Source organism: Anoplopoma fimbria, chromosome 2 (genome assembly GCF_027596085.1).
Source record: "Anoplopoma fimbria isolate UVic2021 breed Golden Eagle Sablefish chromosome 2, Afim_UVic_2022, whole genome shotgun sequence".
Taxonomy (NCBI): Eukaryota; Metazoa; Chordata; class Actinopteri; order Perciformes; family Anoplopomatidae; genus Anoplopoma; species Anoplopoma fimbria.
Genome location: NC_072450.1, coordinates 17,393,623 through 17,412,330, shown reverse-complemented (window position 1 = coordinate 17,412,330; position 18,708 = coordinate 17,393,623). Strand labels below are relative to the sequence as shown.

At 39.5% G+C, this 18,708-nt stretch overlaps 2 protein-coding genes across 6 annotated transcripts; one reads left to right on the top strand and one right to left on the bottom strand.

The window, feature by feature from the left end:
- Positions 1 to 2,479: 2,479 nt before the first annotated feature.
- ccpg1 (cell cycle progression 1) lies at positions 2,480 to 12,683 on the top strand. Of its 3 annotated transcripts, none has more exons than XM_054610634.1 (11): positions 2,480 to 2,569; positions 3,522 to 3,611; positions 4,213 to 4,324; positions 4,783 to 4,868; positions 4,965 to 5,157; positions 5,317 to 5,409; positions 7,753 to 8,088; positions 8,599 to 8,705; positions 9,685 to 9,804; positions 10,003 to 11,276; positions 12,493 to 12,683. In XM_054610634.1, the coding sequence occupies exons 2-11, from the start codon at positions 3,552 to 3,554 to the stop codon at positions 12,677 to 12,679; spliced, it is 2,568 nt and encodes an 855-aa protein (XP_054466609.1). In that variant the 5' UTR covers positions 2,480 to 2,569; positions 3,522 to 3,551; the 3' UTR covers positions 12,680 to 12,683. The 3 variants fall into 3 exon arrangements, with proteins under 3 accessions (XP_054466609.1, XP_054466600.1, XP_054466618.1); XM_054610625.1 differs by having other exon boundaries at positions 5,314 to 5,409; XM_054610643.1 differs by lacking the exon at positions 5,317 to 5,409.
- Positions 12,684 to 12,924: 241 nt separating this feature from the next.
- pigb (phosphatidylinositol glycan anchor biosynthesis, class B) lies at positions 12,925 to 18,697 on the bottom strand. Of its 3 annotated transcripts, XM_054610674.1 has the most exons (14): positions 18,614 to 18,697; positions 18,309 to 18,358; positions 17,486 to 17,619; positions 17,225 to 17,354; positions 16,689 to 16,806; positions 16,473 to 16,577; positions 16,180 to 16,310; positions 15,951 to 16,091; positions 15,814 to 15,865; positions 15,506 to 15,717; positions 14,601 to 14,665; positions 14,290 to 14,509; positions 13,490 to 13,667; positions 12,925 to 13,407 (listed from the first exon to the last, which is right to left on the bottom strand). In XM_054610674.1, the coding sequence occupies exons 3-14, from the start codon at positions 17,595 to 17,597 to the stop codon at positions 13,294 to 13,296; spliced, it is 1,578 nt and encodes a 525-aa protein (XP_054466649.1). In that variant the 5' UTR covers positions 17,598 to 17,619; positions 18,309 to 18,358; positions 18,614 to 18,697; the 3' UTR covers positions 12,925 to 13,293. The 3 variants fall into 3 exon arrangements, with proteins under 3 accessions (XP_054466649.1, XP_054466629.1, XP_054466640.1); XM_054610654.1 differs by lacking the exons at positions 18,309 to 18,358; positions 18,614 to 18,697 and adding an exon at positions 17,916 to 17,997; XM_054610665.1 differs by lacking the exons at positions 18,309 to 18,358; positions 18,614 to 18,697 and adding an exon at positions 17,715 to 17,904.
- Positions 18,698 to 18,708: the final 11 nt, after the last annotated feature.

Below are 18,708 nucleotides of genomic sequence, written 5' to 3'. Positions count from 1 at the left end.
TATACAGTGGAAAGTATTCAGACCCCTTTAAATTTTTCACTCTTTGTTTCATTGCAGCCATTTGCTAAAATCGAAAAAGTTCATTTTTTTTTCGCATTAATGTACACTCAGCAACCCATCTTGGCAGAAAAAAACAGAAATGTATAAATTTTTGCAAAGAAATTCCTCAAAGAAAAAATGAAATATCACATGGTCATAAGTATTCAGACCCTTTGCTGTGACACTCATATTTAACTCACATGCTGTCCATTTCTTCTGATCCTCCTTGAGATGGTTCTACTCCTTCATTGGAGTCCAGCTGTGTTTAATTAAACTGATTGGACTTGATTAGGAAAGGCACACACCTGTCTATATAAGACCTTACAGCTCACAGTGCATGTCAGAACAAATGAGAATCATGAGGTCGAAGGAACTGCCCAAGGAGCTCAGAGACAGAATTGTGGCAAGGCACAGATCTGGCCAAGGTTACAAAAGAATTTCTGCAGCACTCAAGGTTCCTAAGAGCACAGTGGCCTCCATAATCCTTAAATGGAAGAAGTATGGGATGACCAGAACTCTTCCTAGACCTGGCCGTCCAGCCAAACTGAGCAATCGTGGGAGAAGAGCCTTGGTGAGAGAGGTAAAGAAGAACCCAAAGATCACTGTGGCTGAGCTCCAGAGATGCAGTAGGGAGATGGGAGAAAGTTCCACAAAGTCAACTATCACTGCAGCCCTCCACCAGTCGGGGCTTTATGGCAGAGTGGCCCGACGGAAGCCTCTCCTCAGTGCAAGACATATGAAAGCCAGCATAGAGTTTGCCAAAAAACACATGGAGGACTCCCAAACTATGAGAAATAAGATTCTCTGGTCTGATGAGACCAAGATTGAACTTTTGGCGTTAATTCTAAGCGGTATGTGTGGAGAAAACCAGGCACTGCTCATCACCTGCCCAATACAATCCCAACAGTGAAACATGGTGGTGGCAGCATCATGCTATGGGGGTGTTTTTCAGCTGCAGGGACAGGACGACTGGTTGCAATTGAAGGAAAGATGAATGCGACCAAGTACAGAGATATCCTGGAAGAAAACCTCCTCCAGAGTGCTCAGGACCTCAGACTGGGCCGAAGGTTCACCTTCCAACAAGACAATGACCCGAAGCACACAGCTAAAATAACAAAGGAGTGGCTTCGGAACAAGTCTGTGACCATTCTTGACTGGCCCAGCCAGAGCCCTGACCTAAACCCAATTGAGCATCTCTGGAGAGACCTGAAAATGGCTGTCCACCAACGTTCACCATCCAACCTGACAGAACTGGAGAGGATCTGCAAGGAAGAATGGCAGAGGATCCCCAAATCCAGGTGTGAGAAACTTGTTGCATCATTCCCAAGAAGACTCATGGCTGTACTAGCTCAAAAGGGTGCTTCTACTCAATACTGAGCAAAGGGTCTGAATACTTATGACCATGTGATATTTCAGTTTTTCTTTTTTAATAAATTTGCAAAAATTTCTACATTTCTGTTTTTTTCTGTCAAGATGGGTTGCTGAGTGTACATTAATGCGAAAAAAAAATGAACTTTTTCGATTTTAGCAAATGGCTGCAATGAAACAAAGGGTGAAAAATTTAAAGGGGTCTGAATACTTTCTGTACCCACTGTGTGTGTATATATATATATATATATATATATATATATATATATAGTGTACCAGTCAAAAGTTTGGACACAACTACTTTGAAGAATCTAAAATATAAAACATATTCTGGTTTGTTGAGCATTTGTTTGTTTACCACATAATTCCACATGTTTCCTTCATAGTTTGGATGTCTTCAATATTAATCTTTTCTGTAGAAAAAAAAAAATAAAAATAATAATAAATAAAGAAAAACTATATTGAATGAGTGTCCTGGTAATATATATATATATATATATATATATATGTTAAATTGTTAGTATTTTGCAGTCTTTGTTATTTCTTCCCTCAAACTGAAGGACACATTTAACTGCTGGTGGTTTATTGAGGGTGTTTCTCTGCATGTTGCAGTGTTATGTGGTATAATTACTCCCACAGTTCCTGACCTCGACCTTCCAGTCGAGCAACAGAACTGTTCTCTACAGAACGGTTGGCTCACAGCCGACAACACGCGCCCGCAGCCCATGACAACGACAAGCACGTGCTTTCTGACAAACAGCTGAACTTCTCGGCATTAGTGGCATACTTTATAAAACTTCTGCTCACGACACAACACAGTACAACGACACCAAACGAGTTTGTTTTGTGGTCTTTCGTAATGGTTACTTCTGTTGGCGGGCTGCTCTGTCACGCTTCCTTGTTTATGTTTTTCACAGAGCCGCAAGACTTGTTTCCACCCTCGCTAAGCGCGTTTGGCCACCGTGATGAACTATGGGAAATGTAGTTCTATGATGTCGCTGACGGCGATGCGCCGCCTGTCCACCGATACTAGTTAAAAACTACATTTCCCTTTACTACAGCGCTTTGCCGTGTTGTTAACGGATAACCTGGGCTTGGGCATACTGCAATAACTCCTGCGCTCCCTGCAAACAGCTGCTTCGTCTTTGGGCACAAAATACCGGTTCGTTAAGTCCATTTAATGAGTTTATTACAAGCTAGTGATGTTATGAGCCTGCTGAAGATAACTAACACACAAGGCACTACTTATATGTTCAGAGAGAAGTCGTAACAACTAACGTTAGCCTGGAAGTTAGTTAGCTTAACTAGCCGCGAACCGACCGTTACACAGCCGTTAAACAGCCGTTACACAGCCGTTACATGGTGCTAGCTGTTGCTACAGTTACAGTGTTGTGGAGGAAACGTGTTGTCATTGTCAGGCCTGAAGAGCTGGCATCATGTGTTGTCTGCTGCTGTGGTCTGTCACCAGTAGAGGTCTCTGTTGTGTGTTTATGTGTTGTTGTTGTTGTTGTTTGTGAGAATGATAACTGAAGAGGGATTTAATTAAACACAACAAGACAGCTTAGCCTATTCAATGGCAATCACTTTTATGTTTTATAAAACATTTGGCTCATAGTGAATGTAGTTTAACAATCAATAAATGTTTCCAGGTTACTGTCCAGATCTCCAGATAGTGAAGCAGTTACAGGCTGTCAGAGGTCAGGGGTCAGAGGTCAGGGGTCAGGGACACCCCAATAAGCTGACTTTAGTGTCATTATTGTGACTCCTCACCGACAGGCGCCGTCGACCCATTCATTTTCATCAATGAACACAGAAAATTATTAGGAAACGCTTGTATCAGGTTCCTGCTTTTTAACGCCTTCATGGCACTTAATTATTATATCTGACTGTCAAATACACCCGAGGAAAGAAAAGCAAACAGCGTGCGTTTGTACAGCACTCTTGAAGGTTTTTATTGTATTTCATATCTCGATTATGCACAATAACAGGCTAATTTTGGACTGTTTGAACTGAAGATTCATGACATAATTTTTCAGCTCTTGACACACTGACACAGCTTCTCTTTTTCACCAAAACATGCTGTTTCCAGTGTTTAACCTCCTTATCTCTTCTAGATCCCTGTATATTGCTGACAACTGACAGAAATGTCAGAGACGTCAAGTGATGCAGAGTCGTCCTGTGGCTGGACCATAATCAGTCATGAGGTTTAAATCCCTTTGTTTTGTTCCTAATCCCATCTTTTTTCTGTTGTTGTATTATTAGTATTTTCCTTTTGTTTTAAGGTTGCAGGAAGAGAGAGGGGTTTATTACATTCAAAGATAAAATAAGAAACAAAACTAACCTCAAAATATGACGAATGCTGTGAAAGAAACTAAAGATATGTTTATCAAATCACAAGATCAGTGGAGTCCAGCAACACATTTAAATCAAAATGAGACTCTAGGTTTGTTATCTCAAACATCTTCACAACTTTCAGCAAATTGAATTTGAATTTGAATTTTTGGGCAACTTTCCCCAAATTATTCATGGAATTGTTGAGACAACTTTTATATTGTTTCATATGATAAACTGTTAATCTGATTATATTAAAATACTTTAAGACATAGTACACAGATGTTACAGCACAAACTGCTAATAAATATTGCCACAAGAAAGAATCCCATAATAGTGGACAATCCGAAATTCCCTAGAATGAAATGCAGCAATTTTTATGCAAAAATGTATTTTTTTACTAAAAGTCAAGCCAGGGTTTTGGTTAAAAAGAGTATTTTTGTACAGGTTTAATGTTTCTAATTGTGTTGACAGGGTTCAGATATCGAGACGTTGGGATCTGAGGCTGCAGTGGAAGCTGAGCTGTTAGAGCGCCCTCCAGTGGAGGAACCAGAGCTGCAGGACAAACAGGCTTCTGCATCTAATGGTAAGAAATCCTCATAATATACCATTTTTTTCTGCTAGAGTTTATCAAATAGTCAATATCAGTAATCATAACTTCTAAATATGTAATTAGTATGATATTATGGGAATAAAAGTTTTCATTGGTACATCAGGTGCACACAGGATTATGAGAAGTTAACCAAACAAGTGAGAATTACCTAATGTCATTCATCTGAATGCCAGTTTGAAACCCAGACTTTGTAAGACTTCTAAAAGTCACACTGTAGCCAAATTATTTTAATGTGCTAAATTCAAAATGAAGAGCATAGCTAGTACCTCCCATGAATGTATAAAGAAAACTGAATACAGCCCTTTTCAGTCCATTGAAAGATCCTTAACGACGCATGAAGAAAAAAAGTTTGCCTTATGAGGATACAATTCAGATCTAATTACTCAATAAAAATTGATTCACACATCTTAATTTGTTTGTTATATTTTCAGCTCAGTGTGTTGAAGAGAAGGTTGCTGAGTCACTTGATGAAACTCTGGAAGAACAAAGCATAGATGAGACATTGTGTGTTTCCGAGGTGAGAAGACTATTCAAATAACCTTCAGGGTGCCTTTGAATAATTCAGATGCTTCTCCCTTTGCCTTCCAACTTCAGTATATTTTTTCTTCACCAGGCGGGAGACAACTCCAAAGGGAAACAGCACATGGCTCTGTTGTCCTCCAGTGATCACTCAGACATTGTGACTCTTGGAGACTTGAAGGAGGGCGAGCACGTGGAGGTGGAAGAGGAGGCGGCGGCAGCTAATGAGGAGTTTTACCTTGGTTCCTCCTGCAGCAGCCAGTATGCCTTCACTGCAGCAGAGACTGGTAGGACTGCAACACCACATACACGTCTACACTGTTCTATCTTCAGGTTTTCTTTAGCCAGCTGATTTCATTTCACAGCCAAAGAGTCAACATAAGGGAATTTGACACATCAACACAAAAACTCTGTTCCCCTGCCTTTTTTCTACATCATCAAAGCAGGTTTGATGTTGAGTCACTGGAAACTCCCACAGAGTCTCGTGAACTTAGGCTGCCATCTGAGAAGTCAGCTCACTGGAGGCCGCTCTTTTTCAGGTGGCCTGATTGAAACTGGAGTGAATCTAATATGATGCTAAGCGTTTCTCAGCAATGCACATAACTAATCCTTATCATTTTCTGACTAGAACACCCACTGTTTTAATAATATGAGCCAGCTGTGCTTATTTAAAAAAGCATGATCAACCACATATATTTCCACGTGGTCGCATGTGTGAGTCTTTGTAGGTCTGGCTACCTTAGAATAGTAGTGTAATTAATATAATAAATGTAGTGATATTAGAATTATGGTGAAATTCAGTCAGTTTAAGAATTGTGAACAGATAATATGCCGACATAACCCATGATTTTTCGTTTAATATCTGTGTGCATGAGCAGATTTATTGTGTTCATTTTTTTCGATATATCTTTGCATTTTATCTTTTTGAAGAACTGAGGTGACAAACAAAACCACATTTTCTAGAAAATAAATCCAACACAGGAAATTTAGGAGAAAGAATTGCTATATCTATAACTTGACTGAGGTACCAACCATTTAGTATGGGATATCATGCCCTATCGACCTACCTGAAGACGCCTCCATTCACACCATTTAAGGTATATGACTTGTGGTGAGATATGTGACAAACGTCACCACAGTAATGCTCGCCATGTAAGCATAAAGGCCTCGAGCCGATGATGCCCTCGCACTCTGGATCTTTGCCAACACAGTTGGGGGCAGACCCCTATCTATATTTATTTGGCATCACAGTGTTCATGGACGCCATCCAGCCTACTAGCTGCAAAAATTCCAGAAAACGCAGTTTGCGTTCCAACTAAAACTGAGGGAGGCAGCAGTTATTCTTGGCCACTCTGCGCCCAAACAGATGTGCCCGTCTGGAAACAATTACTTCCAGCCCAGGAAGAGAAAACTGCTGACTCTGGGTTATCGAACTCTTCTGCATATTTACTAAAAGTCATAGAGCTTGAATGTGGAGTGACACAGCTGCCTGCTCACCAGAGCCTGCCATCAGAGCCCAATCATGTAGATAGGCTAAAATTCGAGCACCGCTCTCCAAGGGGGATCCAACGTCGCCTCGACACATTTGGTAAAGTTGCAGGGAGCGTGTGACAGGCCAAACGGCATCACCACATACTTGTAGGCCGTGCCTTTGAATGCAAATCTTATACCTGTGGTTGGGATGCAACGCCAGTAAGCGTCTTTAAGCTCAGTAGCTGTCTCAGTGTTAGCATTTTTAACGGTCTCCTGGCGTGGACGATCCCTGGAAAGATTGGGATGCCTTGACCATTTGGAATTTGTTCATTGGATTTTGGATTCCTGAAGCAAATAAGGTCTGTGGCAAACAGATAATCTTCACAAAGGAACACCACTTTTTTTAAGCATGAATGCAATAGGCAGCTGTAAAAAGCTAACGTTAGTACAGACAATCTACGCCACCGACATCTCCACCACTAAGTTACAGGCAAATTAGTGTTCTAGTGATGACGTTTTCTAGTTTCATTTAGCCACTTGTAAGCAACCGCTATATATAAAAACTTCAAAATTCACGAGAGGGTTATCTATTGATGTATTTTATATATATTGTAAAACAAAGCGTTGAAATCTCTTTAGTTTATGTTAACATCATACCTTATTTAAGGCAGGTCACACAGGCTTGATATCCCATAATATATGTGTTTTATCCAGTGACTGAAAGGGAAACAATTGTTTCTTCATTTCTGTTTAACATTGGTATTTACACAGATTGTTTTAGCCGTCCTCTGCTAAAGGAGGTTTGACATTTCGGGAAGTTTGCTTACTCGCTTTCTTGCAGAGTCAGATGAGAAGATTGATACCACTCTTGTGTGTGCAATAAGTATTTACAGTATCTTAGCTTAGCACAAAGACTAAACGGGGGGATCAGCTAGCCTGGCTCTGTCTGATGGTAACAAAATCAAACTACCAGCACCTCTAAAGCTCATTTATTAACACGCTCTCTTGTTTAACCCATACTAAAAGCAAAGCATAAAAACAACACATTATAACATCAAGGGGGTTGTGTGCTGTACTATTTCTTATCCGTGATATTGATCTTCTCATCTTGGCAAGTAAGCAAATAAGTGTCTTTCTGAAAATGTTGAACTATTGCTTTAACGTAATCAAAGACATTTCGCAATGTTCTACTTCCTGTAAGTCGCTTTGGATAAAAGCGTCTGCTAAATGACTGTAATGTAATCTAATGTAATGTAATTTGTCCATCAGTTGATCTTAATATGTTGTCTGCACGAATAGCCTCACTGACACTTGCTTTCTCAGCCTTTTTTTGTGTGTCCCTCTTTTCCTGTTACTTTCTTTTCAGCAAATAATAACTGCAGCCATAACTTTGTGTACTTTTGCTGTAGTTTTCCCGTTGCAGCAGCCTACAGTGACAAACTCCAGCAGCAGTGAGGATGAGGCAGGACGAAGCACCAGCGCTGTGGTCCGAAGACGAAGGTTGAGGAAGAATACCACGAGCATCGTCACAGAACCTGAGGAGGAGGTGCTGGAATCTGGCCAGAGTGAGGAGGAGGAGGAGGTCAAAGAACAGAAGTGGCAGCAGCAGCAGCAGCAGCAGGAGGAAGAGGCAGAAGTTAGAAGTCTGGATGTCCGAATGCAAGGCCGGGGCAGAAGCCTCCTCAACAGCTGTGTCCTCATCGCCCTCGTCATAGCCATCAGTATGGGCGTTGGCCACTTCTATGGTGAGAAGTTCACTAGAGCACTGAAAGATTTTACTTAAACAGTCATTTCCAGTTAACAGACATTAATGTACATATTTTTTATTTGCCAGAAGATTTAAAGTATAGCACCTTCATCATCTGTGACCAATCAAATAATCATAAAAAATACATGTCTGGTTTTGGTTCATGGCCCCCTGTCTTTCAGATGTGACGTTGTGCTTATTTGTTGGTATCAGTCTCCAGGTGAAGCCTTAGAAATGTCAGTTTATTTCCCCAAGGCTCCTAAGTTTACTTAAGACCAAGTGCAAGAGATATGTCATTGTTTTTTTTATCTCTGGTGGGAACTACACTTCTTATGTGAACTTTAAACAGTTTGTCCCTTTTTTTTGTTCCTCATAACTCTCTTTCTGAGTTTTATAGACCACTGTTGACTGCTGAGTCATCACATGCAAACTGTGATGCAGACATGCTTCCTATTGCTAAAAAAAAAAAAAAAAAGTGTTATATGTAAATAATCTGTTTGTGTTACAGGTACAGTCCAGATTCGAGAAAAACTGAAAACCGTTGATAAACTCAGAGTGAAGGACGTTGGTGTTCTGATTCGACGACATGTTGGAGAACAAGCTTTTGTAAACCAGGTCAGTGAAAACGCAGGTCACAACTTACGGCTGTGGCGTAGTGGAGAGCAAGGTAGTTCTCCAATCAGAGGATCGGTGGTTCGATACCCGGCTTCGGCAGTCGATGTGTCCTTGGGCAAGACACTTAACCCCAAGTTGCTCCCGAAGGCTTGCCATCGGTGTGGACTGGATGTTGCATGAATGTTAGTTAGAGTCTGATGGTGGCACCTTGCATGGTAGCCTGTCATCAGTGTGTGAATGGGTGAATGATATGTAATATACTACTGATTGTAAGTCGCTTTGGATAAAAGCGTCTGCTAAATGACTGTAATGTAATGTAATGTAACATCACATTGCATTACAATAATAATTTATCATTGTGGCCACGCTTTGTGAAGTCTTTCATGCATAATACTAATCCCTAACCCTAATTTGTATTTACTTTATTCTTAAATGCTTAACCAAACAACAGTCTCATAATGTATCAATAAAAGTGTTCAGGTATAATTTTTAATACATACTGTCAAAGGGTGTTGGTTCAACTCTGGTTATTCCCGAGGTTGTAGTTTGTAGTGTTTGTAATGTATTACATTTTATTATTAGGTAATTATTATATCTTGCTTGCTTTGTATGTAAACAAAGTGATCAAAACTTGGAAATAGCTTTTAACATAATGCAGTCAAATCCACCGACAAAGACATAAAATCTATCATTGACTTGAGATTACACATAAAGAATGAAGAAGAAGGCTCAAAGTAAGGGTGTATTTTATTTCATTGCATTACACCAGAATAGTACCAGGAGTTCATAGTCAAGTCGGCCTTGGTGTAGTGGATTTGAACAGATTTGGAACAATGTTGTATTAAAAGTCATTGTTACAAAAAAAAGACGCTTGAATTTTATTTTGAATTAATATATTGAGTGAACATTCTGATCCTCTTCCACAATCCTGACCAATATAACGACAACTTTAATGGACCATGACCTTTTATCACTCCAGAGGGTTGAGTTTGGTTCGGATGACCTGGATGAGCAAGAAGTGATTTCCCTGCTGACAGAAGTGATTGAGAAGGTAAAGAAAGAGAACCAGGAGCTCAACATCAAACAGGAGCACATTCAGGTAACCTATGTACTTCTTTAATAACATATTAAGGATATGGTTTGAGTTACAAATCAAAACTGAAGCAAAAACGCATTTAATTTGTCCTTTTCCATTTTGTTTTACTACTTAAATTCACTTAAAGTCATTTAATGAAATAATCATGACTCATATGAACACAAGTCCCTCTTTTGTTTATTTGTTCCTTTTCCCATTAAGGCCCAGAGAGATGACCTAGAAATGCTGCTGAAACAGACGACTGAGGAGAGGACGAACATTGTGTCACAGCAGCAAAAGTTGACAGCTGAGAACCAGTTGCTGAAAACCTCCCTGGAACGTGAAGAAAAATCCCTTTCCACACTACAGGACGAGCTGAGAAACCTGCGCTCTAAGATTACAGATCGGGAGGCGATGGGAACCGGTACCGACTCGCTGATGTCAGAAATCCAGAGGCTGAAAGAGCAGCTGGAGGAGGAGAAACGGCTGATCAACAGCTTATACGGCCAAGGGGAAGACATGGCGGCTGAAGCACAGACACTGAGCAAGAAGCTTGCGAAGGAGAGAACGGTTACAGATGAGCTGAGGAGAGAGTTAAATGTGCTGAGAAGTGACATCCCCAGAGCTGGAAAGGAAGCTGGTTCAGAGGCAGAGGGGCTCCAATCACGTCTGATGGAGCTGGAGAAGAGACTGAGCTTCGAGCAGCAGCGCTCGGACCTGTGGGAGAGGCTGTATGTGGAAACCAAGGAAGAAAGAGCTAAAGGAGACACGGACCCCAGAGTTAAAAGACCAAAAGAGGGCGTGGCAGGGAAAGTGAAAGAGACATTTGATGCTGTGAAGAACTCCACTAAGGAGTTTGTCCATCACCACAAAGAGCAGATAAAGAAAGCGAAGGAAGCTGTGAAGGAGAACCTGAGGAAGTTTTCAGATTCTGTCAAATTAACCTTCAGACACTTCAAGGATTCAGCTTCGACCATCATCAACAAAGCCCGAGGTTTTTATAATAAGAGACGCGGTGAGAAGCAAACAACAGAGTCGTGGAAGCACGGATTCCACAACCCTCATCACAGACACCAACGCAAATCTGACGATTCCTTCCAGAGCAACCACAACACTCGAAAATCAGGGGATAAAGTTCACAAAGGTCCAGGTCAAGACGCCCGCAATCAGGAGTCCATGAATCGCTTCAACAAAGCCATGGAGCCAATCAGAGCAGAAGAATTTTACCAGCTGCTGGAAAGCTACGTGCAACAAGAGGTCGACCACTTCCACCACTGGAAAGAGCTGGAGATGTTCATCAACAACTTCTTCCACAACGGAATGTTCAACCACGACCAGATGCCGTTCACAGACTTTATCAGCGTCGTGGAAAACTATCTGACTAACATTCACGGGTCTGATTATCATGGCCTGAATGACGACGTATTCAGAGATCTTGATGACTTTGTCTACCGGCACTTCTTTGGAGAGGCTTCCAGAAAGAAATATGTCCCAAAGTAAGTTATAAATTATTTTACCTTATAAGTAGGAATCTACCTAAAATGTGCAACAAATACTTCAATCCAGGAAACTGCAGGAAACTGTCCCGTAAAATAAAACATTTCACAGAACTCCTAAGCCAAGAGAAATGGTGGGTTTGACCCATCGTTATGCATGACATAATGTTTTGTTTATGAGCTCGCTCAATATGTGATTGACAGGTTTGTTTCAGTAAATATGAAATTAAATATTCATACACACGGGTGCCTCAAGGATAGATTCTTATTGTCTCACCCACTATAAAGTAATGCCTTTAAATAATTCATATATATATATATATATATATATATATATATATATATGCATACTGCAGTTGCATGATGTACAGCTGACTGATTGTTGACTGAGCAGGTTTTTACTGCCTCTAACTCCTCTCAGACTTAGGACCTACTTTTAGTTGCTTTATAGACCAAACTATTTTCTTTAAAAAGATAATTTAGGTCTTTTTTTAAAACCTGGACCCTATGTTCCCATGTTTGTGTGTTTAAGTGACTAACTGGGACATTTTTTTTTATTTGGTCCAGTATTGAGCAGCAGTGCTGCAGTGTCATCGTTCTGGGAAATTCCTCACCATCAGTGTACGTCCACTAAAAGTGCTTGTTTTTGCCACTAAAAGGCCCAGATTGTTATTATAAGTGTCTAATAACATGATGGAAAGAACCCTACGGAGAGATAAAATGTTTTTCTTACCGTTTGGCTTTCTATTTGTTATTGTCTCATGCGACTTGTTGCCAGAAGATAACGGTGAAAACGTCAGTGAGGAGTTGGAGAGAGGAGTGGTACATAGAAACCTTTTTTGTTTCTCTGTAGGGTTTTTTCATAATGTTGTCAGACACTTAGAGGAGGAGTTGCCCCGAGCAATAACATTATAGCCTGTTTAGGGGCTGCAGCATTATGCCTCAATACTGGACCAGTTTAAAAAATTGTTGTCCCCATTAGTCACCCGACACACAAACATTGTAAAATAGTGTCCAGTTACCATTTAAGCGTTTTGTCTTAATAGCAAAGCCAAAGTTATCCTTTAAATCCGTGCTGATATGTCCCTTATTTTTAGATGCTCCCGCTATCTTAGTCAGTTCGTTGTTGTTGTTTTTTAAATACTGCCAGTTTTCCTTGATCATCATGCTGCAGGTTGAACATAAATGATGTTTGTTTTGTGTTCGGATCACACAGTGGGCCGTTTGAAAGACCAGACACAGACTCTAAGGAGTCGAGGGCGAAGAATCAACAGCGAAAGCAGAGAGCCAGAAATCGACCACACAGTGAACGCAAATGGAGCCGATCAGGAAGAAACGCAGACGGACACATGGCTGACGTCAAAATAGAACTGGGTCCGATGCCGTTTGATCCCAAATACTGAAAATATCTCAACTGGTTTTAATATTTTAGTTTGGTTTGTGTTTAGATGCAAAGTCTCATGTGTTTTGTAAGTTTGCACAACGTTACCTTTTTAATGCTACTGAACGTCCTTGAGCTGTTTTGTTTTTAGTGAAGTAATTGTTATGTTTGAGTGAAAGATTTGGCATATCTGATTCACAAGTTACAAATGTGAAGTTAAACACTTTTACAACTTTAAATGATGGACCTGATGATTTATTTCTAAAACACAAATGAAACCCATCTTCAACCACTGCACTAATGTTTAAAAATACAAGAAATGATTGAGTAGAGAATTTTTTTGTTTTAACAAAAATATAAACATGCCACATTCTTGGATGTTTTCTGTATAGCCATGTTTTTAATTTGCTGCTACAAAGTTTGTGTGTGAAGTGGTTGTAATTTGCTCTCAGAGTTAAGATGCCGTTTTCTAACATTCCACCTCGAGCTTGTTCTAACTGGACCGGCCGGTTTTATTTGTTTTATTTTACATGTTCTGGCAAAAAATGACTGGAAGAAATAATGTCACCAAAACATAAAACAATTAGTTTAAAATATTTATTTCAGTAGCAAATCCATATCATGTTCCAGTGTTTGTCAGTGCCTTTCATAAATAAAGATGCTTCCTCCAACTCGTCCCTCTGGAAAGTGTGTATGAAATATCTCTGCTGTCCTCACAAACTTATTCCCCTGCAAAAATACGGAGATCTCCTGCAACAAAAAAACATATTCATACATATCACACATACCTTTTGACAAATACATGGAGAAATATAACTTGTGAATATCTTACCTTCTCCAAAACATCAAACAAAACCAGATGGGTTGGTAGAGAAGATTTGTATGGAAATGAAGTTCTGAGCCAGTGAAGAGGATCGTCGTAGAAGCTGTCTGCTTCATCTACGTAACCCTCCTCTCCGAGGTCTGGAGGACACTCAAGAAACCTCATCTTCATCGGGCAGTGGACGTGGCTACAAAGACAGAGAACAGTCAGTTGCTGCATTAAGGACACAAGATAAGAACTTCTTCAGTCTACACAAACATATATTCACAAATGCACTTTAGACTTATTTACTAAATCTTTGGTTATATTTTCTCTGAAATCAATCACAATTCTTAATTTCATTTTGTATGTAGGCTACATTCTTGTACAGCTGCTTTTATTAAAGAAAATCACTACTGCATTAATACATTTTGCATATTTGGCTAAATTTAAAAAGGGTTAACATGTTTCTATTCCTCACAGAAAGGTTAAATCACAGGTTATTCAATATTTAAAACTATACCCAGCCCTAAGTAATGTACAAAAGTGTACAGTTGAAAATAAAATGAACCTTAATTAACCCTTACATTTTTTGTTCTTTGGACTGAATCACACAGTCCTCATCAGCAGATTCAGTTTGCACAATTGCCATGGAACAAATTATATTGTAAAAGCCATAACAAGTGCACAGGTTTTATACAAGCTTCCTGATTTTTTTTTGTTTCAATTGGAAACTTTGGACAATTTCCATTATCTTTACGCTGAAGTCAACTATCTAAAGCTTTATTTTGAAAAGTCAGAACCAGAGTGTTGCGCTTTGCGGTCCTAACCTGTAGTAAGGAGTTGAGTGGCAGGGCATGAGGAAGAGGACGTCTGGCTGCGGAGGGCTGGAGGTGCTGCTGACATCACACAGAGTCTGAATGTGGCTCATGACGTCCAGAGTGCCTCTCTGGTGGATCAGGCCGGTGTACAGAGCTGCAACCAGGTTGGTCACTAACAGGATGAACGCAGCAGTTGGTCGCCAGGCTTTCAAATTAGCCAAAGATATCCCTGTAGTAGAAAAAGAAGAAAGACATATTTAAAAGACACATCTGTCTGTTCGTTATCACAAAGATGTTTTACATGTGGAATAAGAGCTTACCACAGAAGATCATACAGAAGGGCAGCAACGGATAGATGAATCTGAACTCCTTGTGAGGAAGCAAACTGAAGGAAAGGATTCAAACATGTCAGTGAACAGACTGGGTTTGGTTTTAAAGGCTCCATGTGCCACTAGTAACGACAACTATTTTTATGAGTGGGTCACTGATGGCGGGTGGCAGCAACACAGCAACAAACACAACAATGTGCCAGTAAAGGCAGTTAAGTTGACTGCTAGCAAGTAAATATGGATGTAAACAGTGCAGGTTTCAAAATGATCAGCAACATTTTTTTTATTAATCAAGATATGTTTGTTAGATGAAAATACAACTTTGTTTACAAAATTACTCCAACTTAAAAACTTAAGAATAAAAGCTTTTTATGAAATTTCTTTTGACTTAATTACAGGAGTGAGCCTCTTCTGAAAAATGATTTTGAACGACTGAATAATTTGTTATATCTGAAGCAACTGAAGTAATTCAGAATACTATTTGCTGCTGCTTTCTTGTTAGCCGTCATCCGCAGACACACATTTGATAGGATGTTACACCACTTACCATCTATTTTCTTATACTTATGAGATGTTGTTTATTACAAAAATGCATTGCCACTGGAGATATATATATTTATTTTTTAAATTACACAAACAAGACAAACAAAAATACTTTTTTGCTTCTACAGAATAACATCTCACGGAGAAAATTAGGATTTCATAAGATTCCATTTGTCCTTGTTTCTGATTGGCTATTCTTACTCTGAGCATACAGTTGATTAGTCATGTGATCACACTCCAACACTTCACTGTAATGAGAAGAGAGTCACTGTTGGCTCTTTAAAGCATCTTTAAGTGTAACTCTTAGAAGTTTGATAGATACGGGCTAATAATTGTTAACCGAGACATTTTACCTGTAAACCACGATTGTCCAGACGACCGCTGCCAACAGAACTTTGTATCTTTTGAAGGCGATGCTGCATCCGTGAAAGAAGAGCGGAAGATGAGGGCCGATCACGACGGCAAACCCCTGAGTGAAGTACCAGTGCCAGGGATGAGACCCGTAGAAGTCTGCTACACTGTGCAAGACGTTAAACTTCAGGAAGTTGAACTGCACCATGGTCAGCTGAGAAACAGATAGAGCAACTGTTACATTTGACTTTATAAGCAGCTGTTACTGTAACCTAAAAAAAAAAATCACATGATGGATTTTAGGTTTTACCTTTTCATAAAATATGCAGTCGATTACTGTTGAAATCACAACAGCCAAAGCTCTGGAAATTAGGGGTAAAAAAAGATTATGCAATAAAAACATGAGGATGAAACAGATTAAATTGACAGGAAAGTAGAAGTACAAACCCTATAGGAATTAAGTTATGAGTGATGAGCCTCAGTTTGTTATTTTCCAGCCAGAAATGGTACATCACCAGAGGAAACCAGACAATCAGGGCTGTCGGTCGAACGATGACTGCCAAGGCGACCAGGGTCAAATATATTTTTCTGGAAAAACATCAACAATGTGTCTGTAAATAATATATTTAAGTGAAGAGATGGATTAAATAGATAGAAAGATGTAACAAGACAAGACCTGCTGTGTGTTTTGGATCCAGGCAATGGAAAGTAAGACAGAGCCAGACAGGTGATGGTGGTCTCCATGCTGTTGGTCAGAGTCCTGGTGCAGCAGTACCACGAGAACCACGAGCACATGTGGCAGAAGAACTAGAGACCAAAACAAGAAGACGCTGTAGGACAACTTGTGTATTTTAGGTGACTCGAGAACTGAGACAGCTTGAAAACCTCGGGGAGATCTGAGCAGACTCAAAGCTCTGTTTGAAGAATGAACTGCAGTAATTCACACAGTACAACAGGTGAACTCCTTACCGTCCATTTTGCAACGTCGCCACTTTCCAACGTTCTCATGAGGAAGAAGAATCTTACATCTGCAAACGCAGCAAAGAGTGCTTGAATAATTCTTGGAAGCCATATCTGTAGAACCAACCAGACCAGGATTAGTGACGCAAAGTGACTACAGGAAATATATTTGGTCATAAACATGCCGATGTAAAGGTTGTCTGAATAGAAAATATCTGAACTTGCCAGGAGAAAGACTGAGTCGTAGTTTATGAAGTATAATATCTTGTATATGAACGCAAAGAAGAGTGGATAGGTGAAGCCTCTTATTCCTTCTTTCCATTCCCAGGTCAGATACCCATAAGTCACACTGTTAAGGTTTGAATAAGAATAGAAAATACAGGTGTTCCTTTGCATGCTATTTCTTACTTATAATAGAGTCAAAAAATATTCTGAATAATCCAACATTGCTAAATCATGCTTTCTATACTGTAGTGATGTGAAAAGTAAAGCAATATATTCAGTCCCTGATGTACAGAAAGTTTTAGTGTTTTCTGCTCCAAAAGAAAATAAATTAAACTGAGGAATATCTGGCTGAATTCAAGACTATTGTAACTTCTTTGGTACATGACTCCGGTGATTATTTATCTGGTCTTTGTTTATTCCAGCCTTGTTCATATCGTTATTTATTTTATCCATTGCCTGATGTATCTATTGTTTTGTCTGCAGCTAATCCACAACAGTCCAGTCACACAGTTGCAGATGATAATGTCAAAGGATATTTGAAGACCATACGATGGGAGACCTCCAGAGACTGCCAGTACTCATCAGGGACGAAGCTGGTTTGAACCAGGAAGCAGTTGATCAGCCTGAATGCCACACAAAACACGATGACTCTGGTTCTCAGCTCACCTGTGGAGTTCAGGATAAATCACTTCATATTAGTGGTGTTACTGATTTATTATCATCACAGCATGCAGCTGTTTGCTCCCTTTAACTTCAATGTACTGCTGTATTTTAAATACTTCATACAATGAACCCACCGTCGTTAAGAGGACTTTCATCTTCCTTGGCGTACAGCTGGGATTTTCGTTTCCTTAGTTTCACATCTTCGACTTTATTTCCAAATTTAAGCCGTGGTCGGATTTTCTCCATCAGCACATGGTTCTCTTGTTACCTGCCAACACAGTGCACCTGTCAGGACTATTTACAAGTATCACCTGTCAGGACTATTTACAAGTATCACCTGTCAGGACTATTTACAAGTATCACCTGTCAGGCTGTAACTTTGTTGATGTTCAGTCAGAGGCTTCGTGAACTTTAAAACAATAATAACTTTATATGAAATGAACGTAAAACAGATTGTTGGTCGAGTGCTACGAATGAACAGAAATATTTCAGTTTATTTAAACAACAGTATTCAACTTTCACATCTTCGACTAAATAAAGAAATGATATCAATCTCGTCTTCACCTCTCACAGGGAGCTGTGCTCAGCTTCTGACGTGCGCTTCCGCACTCAGACCTACTTCCGGCGGAACGTTGTTTCCTGATTTCAAAATAAAAGCTCTGCTCTGCAAAGGCTCGATGTATGATGAGCCTTTAGACATATTTGGGTGAAACAATTTCTACTACATTGCATATATATCAATTAAAAAAAGGAGAGTAAGTGTTATATGGGACCAAATGTACTCACGGTATAGACAATGCTGTACAAACAAAAAGTAATCACTTCATTCTCATTGCTTCACTATTATTTGAGAGATTAGACTTTATTTAGCAGCTCTGGACTCAAATTTATGATCCATGTTAAGATGAAGTAAAAAGTCCCAAATTTTTACTTAGTAAGAGTCACATTTCAACCTACCTTTAAGTATTTTGGTTTGTATTATTCCCTTTAATCCGTCGTTACTTTTCCTTAAAACATGACATGATTTAAACTCCACTCTTTCTAATGTTGCTCAGGTGAATATTTAGTAAAGACAAAGTGAAGTTCTAAGCGATTCTGACTTTTAACCACAAAACAAAACACTACAAATCTGTGCAATACAAATACACTGTGCAATACTATAATTATAACTATAACTATTCTGTGTTTATTTATAAATAAATGTTTTAGTTATTGTGGATTTTTATTTTTATTACTAACTAATTTAAAATACTTTTTTCTACCATGTAGCTGGTTTGCACTATAACCTATGCTGCTGTAACCCTGTACATCTCGAGCAGGTTCCTGGTCTGACTGCTCCTCCGGTGGAGGACTGAAG

Coding starts and splice junctions, on each gene's coding strand:
- pigb (XM_054610674.1), bottom strand. CDS start 17,597: ATGGAGAAAATCCGACCACGGCTTAAATTTGGAAATAAAGTCGAAGAT. Junction 14,510..14,600: donor CTTCTGTATGATCTTCTGTG/GTAAGCTCTTAT, acceptor TTTCTACTACAG/GGATATCTTTGGCTAATTTG. Junction 13,408..13,489: donor TGTTTGATGTTTTGGAGAAG/GTAAGATATTCA, acceptor TTTTTGTTGCAG/GAGATCTCCGTATTTTTGCA.
- ccpg1 (XM_054610625.1), top strand. CDS start 3,552: ATGTCAGAGACGTCAAGTGATGCAGAGTCGTCCTGTGGCTGGACCATA. Junction 4,869..4,964: donor AGACATTGTGTGTTTCCGAG/GTGAGAAGACTA, acceptor TTTCTTCACCAG/GCGGGAGACAACTCCAAAGG. Junction 8,089..8,598: donor GGGCGTTGGCCACTTCTATG/GTGAGAAGTTCA, acceptor TTTGTGTTACAG/GTACAGTCCAGATTCGAGAA.